We start from the raw sequence: 21,267 nt of genomic DNA, 5'->3' as shown, positions 1-21,267 counted from the left end.
GGATTTGTGGGTCCTGGCGCTCCTGGGTGGGAGATGATAGAAGCACAAGACTCCACCCCCCTTGTAGTCATAAACCAATAAATTAAATTTAATATTGTCAAAATAAATAGGTTCATCTCAGTCTGCTGGGGAATGTGACCAATGGGGGGAGGGGTTGAAAATCACACCCTGTTGGTCCCAGACGTCAGGCAGGGGGCCAATAGGAGGCCACTGTCATGAGCAAGACCCATTTTTGAAGACCACTGTCATCCCTTCATGGCTCCTGTGACACAAGACCTCTTCCAACATGGCTGCCACCCAGCATCTCCAGCCATCTTGGAAAGTGGCTTTCAAGATGGCCACCAAGTAGGTTTCTCCTCCTCTGTTATTTTTCCATGGGCAGGCATCTTGGTTACCAGCTTTGGAGCGGAGCCTTCAGATTAGATGGAGGCCATTTTGGAAGGTGCCAAGCAGCCATCTTGGATAGATCCCATGGGATTGGGTTGGTGGGGGGACTCCATTGGTCATGACCACTATCTTGAAGGAGACTATTGGCTAGGGACTAGTGGCAGAGACACCTAAGAGGCAGGTGACTGCCTTGGAAGAAGGTTAGCCATCATGGGGGTAGCCTTCACCAAGCAGGTGCCTTGCCGTGGCAGCCATCTTGGAAGCAGGAGCCACATCTTAGGCAGCCATCTTGAAAGTAGCCTTTGTCCAGATGGTGTTTTGCTGGTGGTCATTGGGGTCAGGGAAACTGTAGTAGTGGTCATCTTGAAACACGTTAAGGTTGGAGCTAAATATTAACATCCAAGAAAGCCAACGCCACATGTTACAGGTGGCTGTCTTGGAGGAAGTGTTTGGCAGGGAGACATGGCATGGGCAGCCATCTTGAAACATGCCAGGGGTGGAGCCAAAGAAGGTACTGTGTCGATAGCCATCTTAAAATGTGTTGGCTACACCTTGCAGGCAACCATCTTGGAGGAAACTTTTGGCAGGAGCGCACAGCACAGGCAGCCATCTTAAGCTGCCAACAAAAACGTTGCCTATCCTATGGCTAACCATCTTGGAGAAAGTGTTTGCCAGGGAGATACAGCGCAGGTGGCCATCTTGAAACATGCCACGGGTGCAGTTGAAAATGCTGACCATGTCTTACAGGCACCCATCTTGAAGGAAGCTTATGTCAGGCAGACTTGGTGCAGGCGTCCATTTTGAAAGACACCAAGGGTGGAGTTAAAGATTTTGGCCACCTCTGATTGGTGGTCATCTTGCAGGAAGCATTTACTGGGGAGACATGGTGTGGCCAGCCAGCTTGAAGGGTGGCCAAGGGTGTGTCAAAGGCATTGGCCATGTTTTAGGGGCCTGAGGCCCTAGTCCTTTGGGAATGCCCACCTTAGACATTGGGGTCTATCAAAGCCTGGAAGACCAGTGTGTCCTCTTGGAGGTAGGTGGCCCCACTCGGGGCTTCCAGCTGACGCAAGGGGAAGAACTCGGGGAGGCCGCTGGCGATGTTGTTCTTGCCAACAGGGCGTTGGAAGGATGACGAGGTCCCCAGGGGGCGAAAGGAAGTGGACACGTGCCGCTGCCCACTCTGGTCCAGAAGGCTGAAGGTGACCTGGGTGAGAAGAGTGGGATTCAGGGTCAGCCTGCCCTTGGCTTGCACTGAAAGGGGCCTAGGATGAGACTGCCCCCCATATGTCCCTGGTGCCCTGCTCACCTTGTGCTGGAAGGGCCACTGGAGCTGGAAGTCGTATTCCCCCCTCATAATCACCAAGAAGAGCGAGAGGTGAGTCCCGGCTCCAGCTCCATCCCCGTTGAGGAAGAGTTTAAGGCAAAGCTTGTAGCCGTAGCGGCGGGTGTAGAAAGCTGGTGTGGGGAGAGAGAGTGTGTAAGGTGAGTGGCCACCTTGGAAGACCCCTTGGGTAAAGGGGTTTCCACCCAGCTGGCCATCTTGGAGGAAGCCATTGTACTCCTTGCCAGGTGAACGGCCAGAAGCATGCTGGGATGTGCAAGTCCTCCTAGCTGGGGGACAATGGCATGCTTTGATGTGTTGAGACACAGGATGGGTGAGCTGCATTCTACCCTTTGCCTCCCTGGCTGGGGAGTGGTGTTTGTCCCTGGGGCTTCCTCCTGGTGGATGTCATAGGGGCTATAATAGGCTCCACGGGGGTGGGGACCATTCACCCCTCTCAACAGACATTCACTAGAGGAGCAGACATAGATGAGATGCACAGTGGGCTATGTGAGGGAGGTACTCACAGGGGGAGCAGAGGGCAAGTCTCTGGCCTGTCTGGGCTTCCCGCCTCCGAAGGGTGATGTCGGTGACCTTCCAGAGGAAGCGCCCATCATAGGATGTCTGCTCCAGGGTCTGGATGCGGGCACCCAAGCTGCTGATCATGACATCCTTGATGGCCAGAAGTGAGTCCTGATGGGCTACCTGGAGAGAGGTCAGGGGGGAGACATAGGTGGGGTCAGAGGTGAAGGGTCAACCCTATGGCAAAGGTTTTTCCCCACTTCATGGTCATTTGAGTGAAGTAGGAGACAGTAGAACGGGGCTGAGGACAAAGGGGAAGGGTGATGTGGTTCAGATGAGAGGTCACGGTCCGTGGTCACATGCCTTGGGCTTGTAGGCCTAGTTAGAGCTGGGTGGTCAGAGGTCAAAATTGGACTTAGCCTGCTCAACAATGGTTGAAAGGACAAAGGTGAGGGAGTTTGTAAGGCTCTTCCTGTCAGTCAATTCTGACAGTGTCCACAAAGGTCACAGGCCAAAAGTGAGAGGTCGCTGGCTAATGTGGGCAATGGGAGGCCTCATAAGCCATTGTCAGAAGGCCACAGGCTACCATGCCAAGCCACTGTTGAAAGACCCTAGGCAACACTTAGAAGACCACACACTACCATTGGAAGGTCATAGGCCACTGTCAGAAGGTCAAAGGTCAACCGTAGTGCCAGAGGGGAGTGGTCATATGTCAAAGAGGAGTGACATATGGATCCATACTAAGGACTATGGGGCAATTGAGATGGGTCACAGGTCAAATCTGATGCCATGGGGTCATATGGGAGGGAGGGGGGTGGCAATGGGGGATGAATTGGCGTGTGGGGAAGAGGCAAGAGGAAGGAGTCACCTTCTCCTCCAGCTGTAGGATTCGGGCCAGGGCTTCCCCCAGGGCCTCAGAGGCTGCGGCCCCAGGCTCCTCACGCCGGCTTAGCTCCCGGCTCATCACAGCCAGGATGTTGTGCAGGGTCTTCTGCTGCAGCTCCACCCGCTCCAGCCGCCGCTCCAGGGGCCCCAGCAGGTCGCTGGCACCAGGAGCCCCCTCTCTGCCAGGCAGGAGAGCGGTGTGGGCCTCCAATGGACCATGATGCACCTGGGCAGGGACAAAGGAATGGGCCCTGAGCACAGTGCCCCCTGCTCAGTCCTTCCTGCCCCACAGCCCAGCACCTGCCCCACCGCCTCCTGCTGGACCCCAGGCCCATTTTGCTCCCCCCTCCAACTGCCTGCACTAGGGTAAAATGCCCCTTTTCTGGTCACCCCCACCCCCCAGTCCCCTACATCCACTCACCCGATCCAGGTCATTGAACAGCGGCTGCACTGGGGCTCTGTACCCCTCTGGACCCAGCAGGTCCCTGAAATACGCCAGGGAGGGGTAGAAATGGGGGGACGGGGTGAGTGTTGCCCTTGTGGGATCCCCCTGTCCCACAGTGCCCCCTAGAGGCCCCCCAAGGCAGGCATCAGCCTGGCCGCTGGTGGGGGTTGGGGAGGTTACTGCAATCAAGTGAGCAGTGGAGGGGGAGGGCTGTGGGACACTGGCATAGTGCCCTCACCCGGGTGTGGGGGAGCTGTACCTGGCCCCCATGGCTGGTGTCACCTGTTGGATATGTCCCCCATGGCAGCCTGGATGGATCCCCCCCTGCTCCCACCATGGAGGCTACACCCAGCCCACCTGCCCCTGCCATGGACGGATGCCCCCTGCAACTGGCTCTGGCCCCTCCCTGCAGCCTAGTGCCCCTGGGGATGCCCTGTAGTGCCCCTTACCTCCTCAGGGCCTGGTAGCAGCCGCAGGGGGGTGTCTCCTCCTCATAGGGGTCTGGGGCCCCTGCAGCGCCCCCCTGCGGGGTTGTGAGGGTCTCGGTGCTGCTCCAGGGGGTGAAGACCATGGAGCTCATGTCCCTGTCAGGGGACAGAACAGGGCAGGAAGGGGTTAAAGCACTGCAGTTGGCTGGTGGGGCAGCCTAGCCTGTGGCGGATTGGCTGAGCTGCTAAGTTGTTGGTCCCGCTAGTTCAGATTGGCTGAGAGCTCTTGGGGCTGTCTCTGGGCTCTGTCCGCCAGTCTGAGCTCTCATTGGCTCTTGTCACTGCATGCCCTGAGCCCCCAATTGGGTGGGAGGCAGTGCTGTGCTATGATTGGCTTGTTTCCCAATGGGCTGTATGTCTACCCTGGTTCCCCCCTTCTGATTGGCTTAGTGGACCTGGTGTTGGCCTGCTGATTGGCTGGCAGGTATGAGAGACCAGACCGTGGGTTCCCTGAGTGCTGACTGGCTTAGAAAGATGGCGGGCTCCTGGTCCAGCTGGCCACAAGGCAGAGCTCTAGGCTCATCCCCTGACTTCTCATTGGCTCTCACTCCCTGAGCATTGATTGGCTGGGAGGCCAGGGCCTCCTTCCCTTTCCCTGAACTCTCCTTGGCTCTCATCCCCTCCCTCTGCCCTGCTTGGTTGGGAGACAAGTCATAAATGCGTTCCCCGTACTGTGACTGGCCGAGGGGACATGGCACAGCCTGTCTGTCTCCATCCCCCAACCTCATGGGCTGCAAAGTGGTGGGTGAGCCCCTCCCCTGGCGGGGATTGGCCAAGCCGGGCTCACAGGGGTGAAGCAAGGCCCTTGTGTGGGGGGATTTTGCTTTCAGTTGTTTCCCCCTTGGCTGCCCTGAAGGCTTCTGGGAAACCCCCTCCCCTCAGGCAGCAGCAGTTCCCGGAGGCGGGGGGCAGGGCAGGGGGCTTTCCCCTGGCTGGAGGCAGGGAGGGCAACACTAGTGGGGATCCCGCTGGGCCGAGGAGAAGCCGGGACGGCCATTCCCCTCCCTCTCATCCCGTCCATCCAGCCCGTGGCCCTGTCATGAGTCGGCCCATCTGCACCAGCACTGCCACCTGTAGCCACCCAGCCCGGCCAGCACCCGTCCCCTCCATCCTTCCCCATCCAGCTAGCCCTCCGTTCAAGCTAGCCCTCCGTTCATCCCGCCGTCCAGCCATGCAACCCCTGCCCCCACCCCTTCCTGTCCATCCATCCATCCATCCATCCATTTCCTCCTCCCCCCCCCCCCAACACACACACTCTCCTTTCCCTCAGTCCCTCCATCCCCAGCCCCATCCAGCCATCTGGTCCCACATGCTCCCATCCATCCATCCATCCCATGTCTGTCTGTCTAGCCATCCATCAATCCCCACATCTGCCTGTCCGTCCATTTTCATTCATCCATCCATCCATCCCTGACATCCCCCATCCATCTGTCCATCCAGCCATCCTGATAGACTGCGTCCATCTGCTCCTACATGCATCGCCGTCAACCCCCCATCCCCACACTGATCCACCATTCACCCCCATGTCTCCATCCCTCCCTCCCTTCATCTCCACACTCCCACCCATCCATTCGCATGTGCCCCCTGCCTACATCCATCTACATGTCCGTTCCATCCCTACACACCCTCCCTCCCTCCAAGCCATCCATCCTTGCGATCCATGCATCCATCCATCTCCCCCGCACCCGCAGCTTCAGCTCACCCAGTGCCACGTCCTCCTCTCTCTGCGGCCAGGTCCTGACTGCCACAGCCAAGCCAAGGCCTGCGTCACGGGTCCCCAGTGACTCACAGCCCTCCCCGGCCCCCGCGTCATGTGTGTCTGTGTGTGGGGGCAGGCCCAGGGAGGGGAAGGAAGAGGAAGGAAATAGCTGAAGGTGTCTGCGGGGGCTGGGGCACCTTGTGTCCCCTCCTGGTGCAACACCCCCCCAGCTATGGGTCCCTGCTCTGCCCCCCTTGGGCACTACCCTCCTGCCCAGGACAGTGGGGCAGCCCCAGGGGCCTCCCGGCAGGAACCCCCCACCCTAGCCCGGGAACCCCCCGCCTCGGCCACTGGGAAAGGCCCGGAGGGGAGGCCATGGTGGGTGGGAAGGAAACAGTTCTCTGTGTGTGTGTGTGTGAGATGTTTGTGTCTGTGTGCGTGTGTGCTAGTCTCTGCATGTATGCATCTGTCTATGTCTTCATTTGTGGCTGTGTGTGTCTGTGTCTATCCTGCATCTGTCATGTCTGTGCTGGTGTGTGCGTGCGTGTAAGTGTGTGTGCACACATGCGCATCTGTCTGGTAGTGTGTGTGTCTGTCTTCATTTTTGGCTGTATCTGTTCGTGTGTGTGTGTGTCTGTCTCCGGATATGAGAGATGGTCTGTGCAAGTGTGTGCGCACATGTGCATGTCTACCACTATTTGTGTATGTCTACTCTGTATGTGTTCCTGTCTATCACATCTGTGTGTCTGTCTGCAGCTTCATTTGTATGTGTGCACCTCCGTGTGTGTGTGTACCTGTCTCCAGTTGTGAAAGATATGGTCTGTGTGTGCGAGAAAGAGAAAGAAACAGTGTGTGAGTGAGAGAGAAAGAGAGAGAGAGGGCAGTCTGTCCGTGTGAAATAGGATGTATGTGTTCACATGGATAGGTGTGTATTGGTCTCCATGTGTGCGCATCTGTCTGTCTTATGTTTCCATTTGTGGCTGTGTCCCTCTGTTTCTGTGTGTCTGCCACTATTTGTCTTTGCATCTCTGTCCATTACATCTGTGCCAGTGTCTCTGTGTGTCTCCAGATGTGAGAGATGGGTGTGTGTGTGTGTGTCTGTCTGTCTGTCCATCATGTCTGTGTGTCACTGTGTGTGTCAGAGAGCTTGTGTGTGATGGGTCATGTATTACTCTGTGTGTGCATGTGTGTACATATGTCATGGAGAGTCTTTTTAGGGGTGTGTGTATGTGTGTGTGTGTGTGTGTGTGTGACTATGTGCTGGGTAGCCACCTGTGTGAGTGTGTACATGTGTGCACATGTCTATAGTTATGACCACCTGTTTCTTCATTTGTGGCTCTGCGTGTGTGCACGCGGACATGCTGGAGAGCACATGTGTGTATAAAAGGGTCTGTGTCACTGTGTGTGCATGTCAGATCATGTGGGTAATGGGCATGGTGTCCATGTGTGTGTTTGTACATCTGTCCGAGAGTGGAGTGCCTGTGTAAAGGGCACTGTGTACAGTTAATGTGTCGCTGTATGTTGGGCAGCCGCGCATGTGTGTATACACGTGTGCAGATTTATGTGTGTGTGTCTGTGTTCGTCTCTCTGTGCAGGCATCTGTCTTTCACTGTGTGTGCCTGTGTCTTCATTTGTGGCTGTATCTGTCTGTCCGTTCTTGTGTGTATGTGTGTGCGTATGTGTACACACAAGTGCAAAGCACTAGCACTCAGTCATGTTCCCTACATGAGGGGAACACCAGTGACCCCCATGCTACCCAGGTCCTGTCTAGTTGGCCACCTCAGCCCCAAGCACCCCCTGCTCTCCCACCCCTGCGCTGGCCTTGTCTGCACGGCACTGACCCCAGACACTATGGAGGCCCGTGTGGGGCAGGACATGCCTGGGCCTGGGCCCGGGCTGACCTAATCCATCCCAACAGGGAGTGAGGCCATGGCCAGGGCCTGGCATGGTGCTGGAGGCCTCACCTCCAGGCCAACTGGTCTCCTCGTACCCCCTTAACTTGGCCCCGACCCCCAAAGGACGCAGCGAAGGGAGGCCGGGCCCCGCCGGACAGTAGCCCACACTCCCCTCACGCCAGCCCACTGTGAATTTGCATGTAATTACCACATGATTCAAGGGATCTCTCACTACCCTACGCTTTAAGGTTCAATTTTAGCTTCCCCTCTAAAAAAAAAAATCGGTCCACATCTCCAGAGAAAGACCTCAAGTGGCTCCTACCCTTCCCAAGCCCTAAAAAAGCCAATAACATTATAATGAATAGCCTCAAATCTGCGTAGAGGATGCATTCTGCTGTGGTGTTTTCAATTTGTGGCCAAAAATACACAAAAGCCCAAAGCCAGGATGGGGATAGGCAACAGCTTGGCTATAGGCCAACTGGGCCTATAATCCCAGGGCGATTTTCTCTGGAGGGAAAAACAATATGGCAGCATCATCATCACAGCGCTGGGTTGTGGGGGCACGTCAGTGGAAAATGACCTCTTGTTAGGGGCAGGAAGGGGACGGGGCCCTGTTTAATCTTTAATGAGGTGGGTATAAGGGCCAGATGGGATCTATTTTGATGGGGGACGGGGTTGTTCCCAAGCCTTGGCCATTTACAAGGGGCCTGGGCCAAGCCACAGAAGTGTTGGCTAAGCAGAAAGCCCCAAAGCCTGTTTCTGAGCAATCAGCCTGGACATTTGCCACTGTGACAATTAGTCAGCAAATAAAGGAAGCCATCAGCACGTCTGACTAAACCCATCGGGAGAGCCAATTAAACAAAGCACAGGGCCCAAAAGGAGACAGTGTAGGGGGAGGCCACAGATGAAGTAATCTCACAGCTTTCTCTTAAAATATTAGTAGTGACTGATATAGCCAAATGTGCTGGGTGCCATTTTGTTATGATAGGTATGTGTTGATGTCAGGATGCTTCAATCATGTGGAAAAACAAAACAGCCTTGTCAGAGAAGGCCATAATTTAAGGTAGAGAAGACACATGATGGTGACGAACAGCACGCCACACCTTCTACTCTCCCGAGGATATAAATCCCAAGTAATGGGCACCTTTTAAGTCTATGAGAGGTCTGGTTCAGTCCAGTCCCCAAAGTTTCAGCAAAACAAAGATATTTAAACAAAACCAGAGGCCATTTATTAAAATATTTAGAACCAGCTGTCTATAGAAATGGGCTGTAGGCTGAAGGGCAATGTGGAGCACTCAGCAAATTCAGGGTTGAGCTGTAAACCTATTTCTGCCTCCTTTATCTGCAGCCAACTCACAAGGGTACCTGCCAGCTAGGCAACAGGATGTCATGGTGACTTCTGTGACCAGAGATGAATCGTGACCAAGTCACTGGACAGCTCAAAGGTGAGTAGAGTGGTCGTATGTTCAGGACCAGTTATGCTGGAAGCACACAGAGCCCCAGACAGAAGTATCATTGGCTGAGGGACTTGATACCAGCAGATCCAGGGCGGATTATGGAGGTTTTCTGTTGCCTGAAGGAGTCCACGGGCTTAATGTAGGAGAGAAGTTTCCTCTGTAGGAAGGAAATGAAGGCGACAGAGACACTTCTGAGCACAAAGAGAAATTCCCAAAACCCACGTGATCTCAGCATTGGAAAAGACCCGGGTGCCCACCTCCATCATTTCAAACCTGAAATGTCAAAGCTGAAAGTGAAATAACTCTTAGTCTTGTGGGCATTTTGAGAGGTTTCTGTGGTAAACGGGAAGTTTTCAGAGGCTGCCTTGATGGAAATAACCCAACAGCCCCGTCTTGGGTCTGCGCAGAATCTGGAGGTTGCAGAGGAAGTGGTTTCTCCTCTCCAGTGGTAGGAGGCCTCCCAGAAGACAGCAACTTAGAGGGTATTTCTCAACTGTTCGACATTTTGAATGGAAACTGAACCAAAGCTTCTAATCAAAGGACCTTCTGGGAGAAAATAGCTCGTCTGCATTGGAAGGGTGTTGAGATCCATCAAGGCAGCAGAATGCAGCCCTGGGGAATGGTGCTGGAGGTTTCCAAGAGAAGGCTGGATAAGCTCTGGACATGGAGGATTGGACCAGATAACCCACAAGGTCCATCCCTACAATGCTGCCATCCTGTGATGACCCCTTGGAGGTCTCAAAGAGGGTGATGTTCTACTGTCTGGGTAGAAGACCTCCCAGAAGGCACCACCTCCTGCATCAGAGGTACCTCTTTCTCTGCATCTTCCACCACAGAGGGGGAGTGGGAACTGGGAACCTCTCTCCAGGGCTACAAGAGATGGGACAAGATCTGTGATGATCCAGAATTGCGAGCAGAGATGAAAGGGGTGAGGGCATAACAATAGGCAGCCTGGGGAATAACTGGCTGGGCTGCAGTACAGCAGAGAGGGACCTGGGGTTATAGTAGACCATAACAAGCTGAGTATGAGCTACCAGGGTGTTCTTGTTGCAAAAAAAGGCCAACTGCCTCCGGAGTTATAGTAACAGGAATGTCACTTGCAAATCCACGGCAGGGATTCCCCCACTCAATTCAGGCCTCCCCTGGAGTCCTGTGACCAGTTTTTACTTCAAGGAGGTAGAGAGATTGGAAAGATCCCAGGGCAGAGTGACACAAATTATTAGGGGCTTTGGAGGCAAGACTGATGAGGAAAGGCTGAAAGAGCTAGAGTGATTGAATGTGGAGATGAGAAGACTGGGGGGGGGGGGGGGAGGGGGGGATATAATACCAACCTTCATATCCCTGAAGGGCACAGCCAGAGAGGATAAAAATAGGCTTTTATCTGTGGCCAGAGGGGGCCGGACTAGGAGCAATGGCCTCAGGCTGCAGGAGGAGGAATTTTGTGACCATGAGGGGGCTCCAGCACTGGGAACAGGCTGCCCGGAGAGGTGGCGGGGTCTCCATCCCTGGCAGCGTCCTGGCTGGGATGGTAGAGTCTGGGATCATTCTGCCTGGAGCATGGGCGGGACTAGATGTGACACTGGCGTCCTTTCTAGCCTGACTTGCTTGTGAACCTGGGATCCTATATTCCTGCCTGACCCATTCTTCCTTCCCTTGTTTATCCAGAAAGCCAGGGTCAGCCCTGATAGGTACAAATGAAAGAGTAATCCGACGAAACAAGCTACACACATAAGGATAGAGGCCAAGTCAACCATGTATGTGGCAGTCTAGTGCCCCCTTGTGTCCGTTCAGCTGAATCACCCTCCTCGCTCTGCTGGATTTTCCTCCTTGCAGACACCAGGGGTATGAAAATCCCTCATTCTTACCCCATAAATTCAGGATGTTGTTGTTACCGGCTAGAAGAAGGCCACTCATCTGCCCCTTCTTCCTGCTGCGGTCATCTAGCATAGACCTGCACACACCACAGCTCTGTTATCTTCTCCCCAGATCAGGTATGAGGGGGAGCTTTGCATAAATCTACATATATTAGACTGCTTTGATCCTAATACAGAGATGTGGTCATGCTGGGGACATCACCCCCTTATGACCGGATATTCAGTTAACTTGACTCCAGCTTCCCCAGACCAAGCCATTATCTATTCCCTGGCCTGCCTTTCTTTCATCTCTGTGCCCAGATCCACCTGCCCTTGAACTTGAGCTGCCAGGTCTGCAGTTCTCTGGGCACGGGTGGATTTTGAAGAGTGGGGAACAGGCGGTGCGGTGCATCGTCACATGTAACACTGCACATTCCTCTCCTGTTAAAGAGAAACTAGAAGCTTTACTAATCTGCTAGCAGGCTAGGGCTGCACTATTTAGTTGAAGATCAAAGCAAATGCAAACATAACTCCTGCACCAGGCACTCATTTGCTAGATTATATATTAAATTGAACCACACCCCCACCACAACAAATTAGGCAAAAAAGGGGCCAGATTGTTGAATGCTGTTGTGTCATTAGTCCCCCCTATTTCTGAGTCACACTTTCTTGCAAAAATAGGCCCTAAAGATGCTTTTCCCCAATTGCACCATTGCACTCTCAACCTCCAGATGTGCTCGCCAAGGAAGGGTAGTAATCCTGCCCCCACAATCAAGTCCCCTAAAAACTTAATATATGAACATTGTGAGAGCAATTTCCACACTGAAATGCAAGTCAATGCTCTCACTCTGTAAGAAGCAAGAATAAAAGCAGAGGAAGACTAAAATGACTGCATTTTCTAGCATATAATGTGCCCTGGCATATCACACACACCTGGCTTTGCGAGCTGAAGAGGAAAAGATCTTTCCTTGTAGTAACAGAAGCTCAATCTCCTGTCTCTGACAGGGGCCATGATAGATGTTTTAGTGGAGTGTATATAGACATAGTCTATCTAAGAGTGATCTACCTCTGTTCACATGGCCACTGGCATCCACTGCCGTTGGTTTAAGATGTCAGATCCCCCCGTTTTGTAGCCATTAATGGATCCATCCTCTGCGAATGTGCTTTAACCACTGGATGAAGCTGGCTTTGCTCTCTGCCTCTACATCCTCCTGTGCTAAAGTCGGTTCTCTCATTTGTTTTAAATTTGTCTCCCATTAATTTCAGTGGGTGCCCCCTAGTTCTGCTACTATATTCTCTCGCATATAACCCGCTCCCAAATATAACACACACTTTCTTTTTGAAAGGCAGGATACATTTTTCCATGCCCAGAGCTATAGTTGCAAAGAACAAGGGCAGGCTCATCTTCAGCTGACTCCCTCTCCCTCTCCGACTCAAATAAAACTCAACAGACTGCTGAAGCCTGGTTTCCATGGGGGGTGCGGGGAACGGGACCTCTGATGTTGGCTAAAGAACTGTGAAATGGGAGAAGAGACCAGAGGTAGCAGAGAACAACTTTGCCCCCCAAGGAAGTTTAGCTTCATCAGTCATGACCATTGAAAAGGCGAGAGAAAGGTCAATACCTGTGAAGTGAAATAGGCCATTAACGAGCCATTGATTCCTTCGGTAATAAGGCAGGGTAGCAATGCACCTTTATGGACTAATTAAATAATATCTATCTATTTATCTGTATTTATATCTATGTCTATACACACACATGCACAGAGCGAACATAATTTTCCTAATATAATACACATTTTATATCTATCTATCTATATTTGAGAGAGAGAAAGAGTGAGCGAGCACTAGCTTTTATGGCTTAGACTTAGTTCCCCCTCCCTTTCTCTTATTTAGTTAGTCTAGAGCCCTGTTTTTTGACTGACTTCAGAATCAAAGGGTGAGCTATCTCTTTCCTTTCTCTGCATCTTTCATGATTTCACAGACATCTGCTCTGGACATACAGCAACCTGTTCCCCCTGGGGACACCCAGAAATCAGTACCCAGGAAAGCCAGGAATCCTCTGCCTGACCTCATCCCTGGGCAATCGGGGACAGGAAAACACCTGGAGTGCATTTGTCAAGAACAGCCTTAACTAAGAGGGACAGGGGAAAATATCACAACCTACATCCATGGAACAATATGCTGTTACCCACCTACTGCTGATAGAGCCAGGGCATGGTGCTGGAGCCCCATCATGCCGGTGGTCTGGACCTTGTAGTAATGAAGGTGTTGGAAGATGTCCCCACATCCTAACAGGATGCAAGGCAGATGCCAAACGCGGTCTCTCTTGGTGCCATTCCCATGGGAAGGACCTAGAGATGGTGGACTCCAGGGTGGGATGGGACATATATGACTGTTCCCTGATGCCAGCTGTGGGAGATGGGTGCGGGGGCTCTTCAGGGCGTCCCCATGGATTGTCTGGGCCTGTGAAGCCACACAGCTTCCTCCCTAAGCTAGCCCAGCAGTGACGGCCCCGCGGGAGGATCCCCCACGACGGTGGGGCTGGATGGTCATGGGGAGGCAGCACCAGGGTCCTCCGTTTCCTCAGGTTCCTTGGACACGTGGGACAAGGGAGATGTGGGTTTGGGCCTGTGGCAGAGGGGAGACAGAACGGGGCCGAGGGGCTCTGCTGAGCTGTCCTCACAGGGCAGGGCCCATCCCCTCCTCCGCACCCCACGTGGTCCAGACCCCGGGAGACGTGGGGCCGGGCCGTGTCCCCCCTGAGACCGCAGAGACCACAGCTTCCAGGTCCCCTCTGTGAACAGGCCACAGAGTCCCCTCAGCCCCACACTGCTCTCTGGCCCCATGCTCTGCCCCTCAGTGGGCTAGGGGCTCATCTGCTGTCTCTTCCCAGGGCTGCCCTCTTCCTGGGCTCTGTGCTGTTCTGCTAGCAGTCCTGCTGCCCTCAGCTCCTATCCCGGCGGCTCCCAGGACTAGACTGCCTGACCGGCTTGGGCCCTGGGCTTATATGGCTCCAGTCCTGGCCAGCTGTCTGCTTAGTTGGCCACTACCTCACCTACTGGTTACTTCCTGAGCAGGCTCTTCTCTTAAAGTGACAAATGCACCAAGCGCCTGTCACACCAACCTCAACTTCCATTGCTGCAACCTGAGCCCATTCTGTCACCTGCTCCATCCTCTTTGCAACCCCCCGCAGGGAGTTGAAGGCTGCTATTAAATCCCCCGTCAGTCTTCTCTTCTCCAGACTGATAAGTCAGTTCCCTCAGCCTCTCCTCACAAGTCATGCGTCTCAGCCCCAAAACCATTTTCATTGCCCTTCACTGGAGTCTCCAATTTGTTCACATCCTTTCTGTAGCGGGGCCTTCAAAACTGGACACAGGACTCCAGACATGGCTTCACCAGTGCAGAATGGAGGGAAATAATTACTTCCCTTGACCTACTGACAACACTTTTCCCAATGCAGCCCAGGATGCCATTAGCCTTCTTGGCAACACGGGCACACTGCTGGCTCATATTCAGCTTATTGTCCACTGTCACCCCCAGGGCTTTCTCTGCAGAGCTGCTGCCCAGCCAGTTAGCCCCCAGCCTGGGATTGCTCTGTTCTAAGTGCAGGGCCTTGCGTTTGTCTTGAGACTCCTTTTGGCCCAATCCTCCAATTTGTCTTGATCACTCTGAAAACTCATCCTACCCTCCAGCAGATCTACTACTCCCCCCAGCTTGGTGTCATCTGCAGACTTGCTGAGGGTGCACTCTGTGCCATCTTCCAGGTTGCTGATGAAGAAACTGAACAAATCTGGCCTCAGGACCAACCCCTGGGGGACTCCCCTTGATACCAGCTGCTAGCTGAGCCACTAATGACTGCCCTTCAAGTCTGATGATCCAGCCTGTGGCTTCCAGTGCTCTATGGCCTATGCAGCTTCTTCTGTCTCCTTGGTCTTCTCTATAGTCTGTTCGGCTATTCTGGTTGCACGCTGTCTCCACCACCTACCAGCTGTGCCCAGAGCTTCTGAAACTACATTTTTTACTTTCGTTACTGTTCTTCAGCTCTGCCAGTACCCTTCAGATTCCCATCCAAGTCCACCCCACTTCTTTCTGAAACCTGTACAGACTGCCTTTCTCTATTACCCAGTGTCTGTATGTCATTAACCTCTGGAGGACTTTGGAGGGAGGAAAGGAAGGGATTGCCTAACTCAAAGGATTGTGCCATTACTGGTTGTGACTCTCCAAGAGGGTAGTTTACCACTTACCGAATCCAAGGTCAGGGTCCTGTGTCGTCCTGAGGCATGCAGAGTGTCTTCTTGGGTGGTATCTGGTTGCTGTTGCTTTTGATGCACAGACCACTGGAGTCTGGGTGCTCTGGCAGGCTGACACTAGCAAGTCATCTTCCCAATCCCAAAAGTGATGCAGAAAACACAACTTGGATCTGTGTCAGGTGGCAAAAGCCACCGGACCAAAAAGCAGTTTTTGGAAAACAGGCCTCATGACCACTGAATGACCCAATAAGAAAGGAAAAAGAAAACACACACACACACAAATAGGGGAAAAAAAGACACTGAGGGCCTGGCACAAGTTATGTGCATTACACAATTCACCAGTTGCATTACACAATTCACCTGCACAATAAAGATAGGCCACCGTTGCAAAGTCATTATCACACAATTCACTGGTGACCTGAGCAATAAAGCTAGACCAGCCACATGTCCAAAGTCCTGATTACGCCATAAAAATGGCCATCCAGCTACAAAAAGAGTCAACCAGCCCTGAAGTTAGATTCACCTGAGATCACATTGACTTGGTGAATAAGACATTAGTCATAGAAAAGACCTCAGGAGGTCATCTAGTCCAACTCCTGCTCAAAGCAGGACCAGCACCAACTAGATCAACCCAGCCAAGGCTCTGTCAAGCCGGGTCTTAAAAACCTCCAAGGATGGAGATTGCACCACCTCTCTGGGTAACCTGTTCCTGTGCTTTATTACCCTCCTAGTGACAAAGTTTTTCCTAATATCCAACCTAAACTTCCCTTGCTGCAACTTGAGACCACTGCTCCTTGTTCTGTTATCTGCTGCCACTGAGAACAGTAATGGTGAAGAACATGAGCTGTGTGCAGGAAGGAGAATACCAGTTTAAGGGGTCCCCGTCTGGAAGAATCTTAGGCCTTACACTGAAAATGCTGGGTATGTTTCCTAGGCCCCCATCTACCCATTACACTGAAGGTATGATTAACCAGGCGGCTTCAGTAGTCACTGGCCACATGTTCCATCCATCAATAGCATGACAGGGAGAGGAATACACTACAAAGTTATTCCACTGAAGTCTTGAGGCTGGGCCTCAGTCACCTCTCCTGCCACATATATCCAGCCCAGCAGCTAGAGGCGCTGAGGGGCAGCAGACCCTGAAGAAAGGTTGCAAGCAGCGGAGCTCAGCTGCAGCAGAGGACAACAAGCTGGCTTTCAAGCTAAAGCAGAAACCCATGGGGGTGTCTGGGAAGCTGCAGGATGGGAAGGGGCTGTGCTATGGGGGCACAGAAACTGAGTGCCTGGGACCAAGCAGCCAATCTGGCCCCGCAGGCTGCAGGGTGACAGCTCCTGGGGGAGATGGGGCAGGAGACAGACTGGCAAACACCTGAGCTACCCAGAAGGGCTGGGAGGATGGAGCTAAAGGGGACTTGGGGTGTAGTGAGGCAGTGACTCAGAGTGGGGAGGGTTTGAGTTGGGCAGGCTGTATTTACAGTATTTGGTGTTGGGATTCTGCTTGTGACTGGATGACTGGGTTGCGGTGGTGAGGATGGAGACCTGGAGGGGGCCCTGGGGGCTAAGGGATGGTGAGAACAGCCTGGCCAGGGTTCAGGGATCCTGGGGGATTAGGGCTAGTGTGGAGGAATCAGGCTGAGGATGGGAATGCTATGCCCAGGGAAAGCAGCAGAGCCTGGGGCATGGGCGCCTGGTGGCTCCTGAGTCAGCGGTTGGTCAGTGGCCAGGGGTGGGATGGATGGGGTTGGGTGAGGTCCCCCCATGGCCGATAATGCTGACCCAGAAGTGCCAGGGGTGAGCCCGGAAGTGCCAGTGGTGCTTCTCCTGGTGCCCCAACTCCCTGGCTGGTGCTCTCAGGGGGGCACCAGTGCTCCTGCCTGCCCCCCCATTGCCTAAGAAGGAAACGCTGACTGTCAGGGGGGTGCACCAGCACTCTCAGGGGCTGCACGTGCACCCCATATGCATCGCCACTGGCCAGGGATTGGGCACCTCTGGCTTAAAACAAAGGTGCCGAGGTAGGCACAGGCACTCCCAGGCAGCTTTGGCACGCTGGGATGTGCTGGGGCGGGGGTGGGCAGGGAAGGGGGTGCGTGGGCAGCCCGGACACCTGGGTTCTCTCCAGCTCCGGGGGGAAGTGAGGCTGAGGGGACTAGAGCAGGGGGAGCTGGGAGCCTGGATACCATGGCTCCCTCCCTCTCCAAGATGGACAGGGTTGGGGGGAGTGTTGCAATCTGGGGCAACTCCCTTCCTGGGATTGTCAGGCCCAGTTTCCAGTAGGACTCCTCACAGGGCCTTGACCCAGGTGTCAGTGTGGGGGGGCAGGGAGGAACTTTCTTGCGACACCTCTGCTAGTTAATTGCTCAGTTAACAAACCCCAGCCCCAAAGCAACTGTCAGTGCCTGGCTCTGGGTAAACAACCTATTGCTCCACCCCAGAACCAGCTGCAGCTCCTGTCCCCATTACACTCAGCCTTGCTCCCCTGCCAAGAATGAGCTGCAGCTACCAGCCCCGTTATACCCATCCGGATGGCCCCCAGAGCCAGCCACATCTCAGGGCCTGGAGAGAGGCCAATATATGGTTTATATCCCTTCAGCATGATGCCCAGTATAGGTTCCACAGTCTAAACTGGGAATACCCAGAGGCTGCAGAGCTTCCTTCCTACCCAGACACCCGGATTTTCTCCCCGCCCTGGCAGGGACTATTCCCATGTCTGCCCTGGCCCCCAGGATAAGTACAGAGCTACCCCCACCATCCCTGCAGACAGTGCCTCTGGCATGGCGGGTGAGAGCAGCAGGGTCCAGGAACCCGGATGCTTGGGCTCTGCAGGGAGTAGGAGCCGGTATCTTAGGGTGCCTGTACATGCCACAGGGGTTTATCTTGGCTTAGTTTTCCCTAAATTGAAACAGTGGGTTTTTAAAAACACTGCTTCAATTTAAACTGAACTAAACCCCCATGGCATGTACACAAGGGTGGGGTCCTGAACCTTACCTGCCTCTCCCCTGGTGAGGGATGAGCTGCTGGCAGGGTGAGCTGTCCCTGAGGTGCAGGGGGGGAATGCTTCCCTCCGCGGTGGTGCCCCCCCAGGCAGCACCCACCCACTGGCACCTGGCCTGAGCAGTCCGGGGGGCCCTGGAGCTGGGGAAGGAAGCACCAGCTCCCACCACAGCTGCAGAGGGAAGCACCGGGCCCAGCATAGCTCAAGCAGGCAATCTCCAGGGAGAAGAAAAAAAATAAAAATCAGGCTCGCCACTTTCTTTTTCTTCAGTGGATCCTGCCTGCACAGGCTGCCGCCGGGGCACACAGCCCCTGAGCTGCCCCCGCGGGGCTTGGTGCTTCCCTCCCTGGCTGCTGCACTCAGAGTTGTTTTATTGTGCTGCGTACCAAAGTCATTTAAAGTGCAATACACCATTAAAGTGTTGCACAAGAGCATTTAAGCTGCTTTAAAGTTCAATTTTGTGGCATGTACAAAGGCCCTTAGAAAAAGTGGGTGGAGGCGGAGGCCTGGGTTCTTTCCAGATGAGTTCTAAGTCACCCTGTGCCTTCAGCTCCCCCCAACCACCTCCCCGCAGTTCCTCCCAGTGCCCATGTAAGCCCCAACCTGTACCCTGTCCTGAGCACCCAGGTGTCCAGATGTCCAGCCCCCCACTGTCACCCCTGCCCCACTCCTCCCAGCAGAGGACCCGGGCGTCCGAGCTCTGAACCCAGCCACTGTGGTTTTAAGGCAGCACCGGGCCTGCTACCTACCAGGGCTGGGGGGGAACCCAGGTGCCTGGGCTCTCAGTACCCACAAATGTCCCTTCCCAGAGTGGGGACAGGACCCAGGTGTCTTCCCCCACCCGGTGTGAGGAAGGAGCCTAGAACCGCTCCCCCTTCCCCTGCAGGAGGATCCCAGGTGTCCGGGCCTTACCAGGCAGACACTGGGCCTGGGGGTCACTGTAGGTGAAGGTTGGGGGGTTGGGGCCACAGGTGGTGGCAGATCCCACGCAGCTCTGACTCAGGGGACTCAAGGCAAAGTTGGGCAGGCCTGTGGGCACACAGGGCTGGGATGCAGCTGGCTCTGCGGGGCAGTGGGCTCAGTAAAATGGGTACAGAAGCTGCAGCTGGATCTAGAGGGCATCAGGCTGGGTGTAACAGGCGTGGGAGGCAGGGGCTTTGGTGGGGATGGGGGTGGATACAGCCAGGAGAGGAGCTGCACCTGGCTCTGGTGGGGACAAGGCTGGGTGTAATGGGTCAGGATGCAGTTGGCTCTGGGGAGGGGCCGTACGTACGCATGTCGATCGCTTTGCACAGGTCTGTGTAGCAGCTAGTGCTGGATATGCTCAGTCTGACCATGGTGTCTGAAGGGAGCAAGTTACAGTTCCCGCAGCCCAGCCTCAGGGTGTTTTCCAAGTCTGGGACATGCTCACAGAACCCAGGTATCTGAGCTCGAAATTGTGGCGGGCCAGTAGGGGGCGCTCCTGTGTTGAGCCGCCCACCTCCCTGCACCCACCCACCTTCCAGGCTCCGAATGCCTCCCTAGGGGCGCCTTACGTCCGGCCGACCCCCTTCCTGGAGCACACTCACTAGCCTGGGGGTAACGTAGCTGCCACCACCCCGAGAAGGGACTCTCTCGGCCCTGTGTCCTTGGGGAAACACAGGCTTAATAGTCCTATGGATGCTCAACCCAGTACAGGCACTTGGGGCACTTCCCCAAGTCGGGGGCAAAAATGAAAGTCTCCCTTAGTCCGCAGACCTAAGGGGTCTCTTGGGCATAATTTAGACCCACTCCTCAATAAGTCTCCCACACCAGTCACAAAGGAGAAATGTATTGATTACAGGGGGTAGGGTGAAAATAGGGTACAAGATTGAGCAATATCCTAGAAATCCTAAAAAGCAAACAGACTGGCTGTGGTAGCCTTTTGATCACGCATCTGAGTTATTGCCAGCTAGATATCTAATCAGATCTCAAGTAACTTACTCACACGCTTCATCCCAAGGCTGGTGAAATCCCCTCTGGAGGCGGGCAGTTCCTTGTTCATGAGTTCTGGGAGAGAGAGCCAGTTTCAGATGTTAAGGCTCCTCTCTAAGTCTGAGTCCCCCGCATGGCTGCTGCCCCCTCCTCCTGGGCAGTCTTAACTTATATAGCCCCTGTGACCTCATTCACCTGGTCCGATGGAGCCAGCTCTGGTTGGCTGTTGGCCAACAAATCTGAAATACAGCACTAGTTGCCGGGCAGACTCCAGCCCCCCAGGTAGATGCCCCTCACCCAGGTAGGTGATACCGGTCACGTGGGCAGAGGGAGCAGGTTCCCCCTCCCTCAGGAATGCAGCCAGCTCAGGTTACCTAAAGAGAGAGGGTAAAGGCGTGCCTCTTCTCCTGGGCCCATCCTAATCACAGTCACAGCACAGAGATTTTGGGGAGAAACAAAGGTGGCTTCCTGCCACAGAAATCACATGAGCCCGTTCAACTCGCAGGGAACCCAGGTGTGTGTCGTCCCCCCCACACCATAGCCCCAGCCCCTCCCCCGCCTCCGTGGGCTGAAGCCTCCTGAGTGGCCACAAAGGGGCAGCACCCGCCTCAACTTCCAAATAATGCCCCCCCCAAGGGTGCATCGTTGGCTGGGATGATCGGGACAGATGATGAAGGCTGGATTCATGATGTAAATGATGATGATGATGATGAGGATGATGACGACACTTAACTTTCTTGCTTTCCCCTTTTATGCTTTTCTTTAGCTTGTCTCCTTTGACGACTTCTTGCTTTTGGATTGGTCTATCTGCAGTCAGCGTATTGTTCATATTTTATCCTGTCAGCATATTCCTTTGTTCAACATCCCCATTACAAGCACATCTCTTAATTTGGCCTTTTTCCAGTGTCTTACTTTAAGCATTGCCCATTGGTCTTCTTTATCACCTTTCATTAACATATCCAATCATTTCTTCCCTCTGATTCAGCTGATTACTGCCAAGTTCAGTAAATTTGAGCTAGTACCAAAACTATTACTATGTTGTCTTAGAAAAACTTCTCACAGAGATAGAAAACGGACAGAAACATCATGCGAGCAAACTCCAGGCTATAAGCTGCTTGCA

At 53.9% G+C, this 21,267-nt stretch overlaps 1 protein-coding gene across 10 annotated transcripts; it reads right to left on the bottom strand.

The window, feature by feature from the left end:
• Positions 1–61: 61 nt before the first annotated feature.
• On the bottom strand, positions 62–20,674 carry LOC149852710 (TNF receptor-associated factor 1-like). 10 transcript variants are annotated; one of them, XM_090029810.1, is made up of 10 exons: positions 20,522–20,674; positions 20,157–20,222; positions 15,197–15,436; positions 9,008–9,256; positions 4,010–4,144; positions 3,537–3,600; positions 3,099–3,341; positions 2,236–2,413; positions 1,694–1,842; positions 62–1,591 (listed from the first exon to the last, which is right to left on the bottom strand). In XM_090029810.1, exons 4-10 carry the CDS (start codon positions 9,031–9,033, stop codon positions 1,370–1,372), a joined length of 1,017 nt encoding a protein of 338 aa, XP_089885936.1. In that variant the 5' UTR covers positions 9,034–9,256; positions 15,197–15,436; positions 20,157–20,222; positions 20,522–20,674; the 3' UTR covers positions 62–1,369. The 10 variants fall into 10 exon arrangements, with proteins under 10 accessions (XP_089885936.1, XP_089885937.1, XP_089885934.1 ...); XM_090029811.1 differs by having other exon boundaries at positions 20,161–20,222; XM_090029808.1 differs by lacking the exon at positions 20,522–20,674 and adding an exon at positions 20,343–20,468.
• Between the last annotated feature and the right edge of the window lie 593 nt (positions 20,675–21,267).

Source organism: Crocodylus siamensis, chromosome 15, assembly GCF_052110815.1.
Source record: "Crocodylus siamensis isolate JL-2025a chromosome 15, ASM5211081v1, whole genome shotgun sequence".
In the NCBI taxonomy this organism is placed as follows: domain Eukaryota; kingdom Metazoa; phylum Chordata; order Crocodylia; family Crocodylidae; genus Crocodylus; species Crocodylus siamensis.
This window is presented reverse-complemented; position numbering and strand designations above follow the sequence as displayed.

What these genes read in the sequence shown, in the direction of transcription:
- LOC149852710 (XM_090029807.1), bottom strand. Translation starts at nt 9,033, where the DNA reads ATGACATCCTGTTGCCTAGCTGGCAG. An exon ending in TGCTACCAGGCCCTGAGGAG is followed by an intron (nt 3,601 to 4,009) that starts GTAAGGGGCACT and finishes GGCGTATTTCAG; the next exon opens with GGACCTGCTGGGTCCAGAGG. An exon ending in AGTGGCCCTTCCAGCACAAG is followed by an intron (nt 1,592 to 1,693) that starts GTGAGCAGGGCA and finishes CTTCTCACCCAG; the next exon opens with GTCACCTTCAGCCTTCTGGA.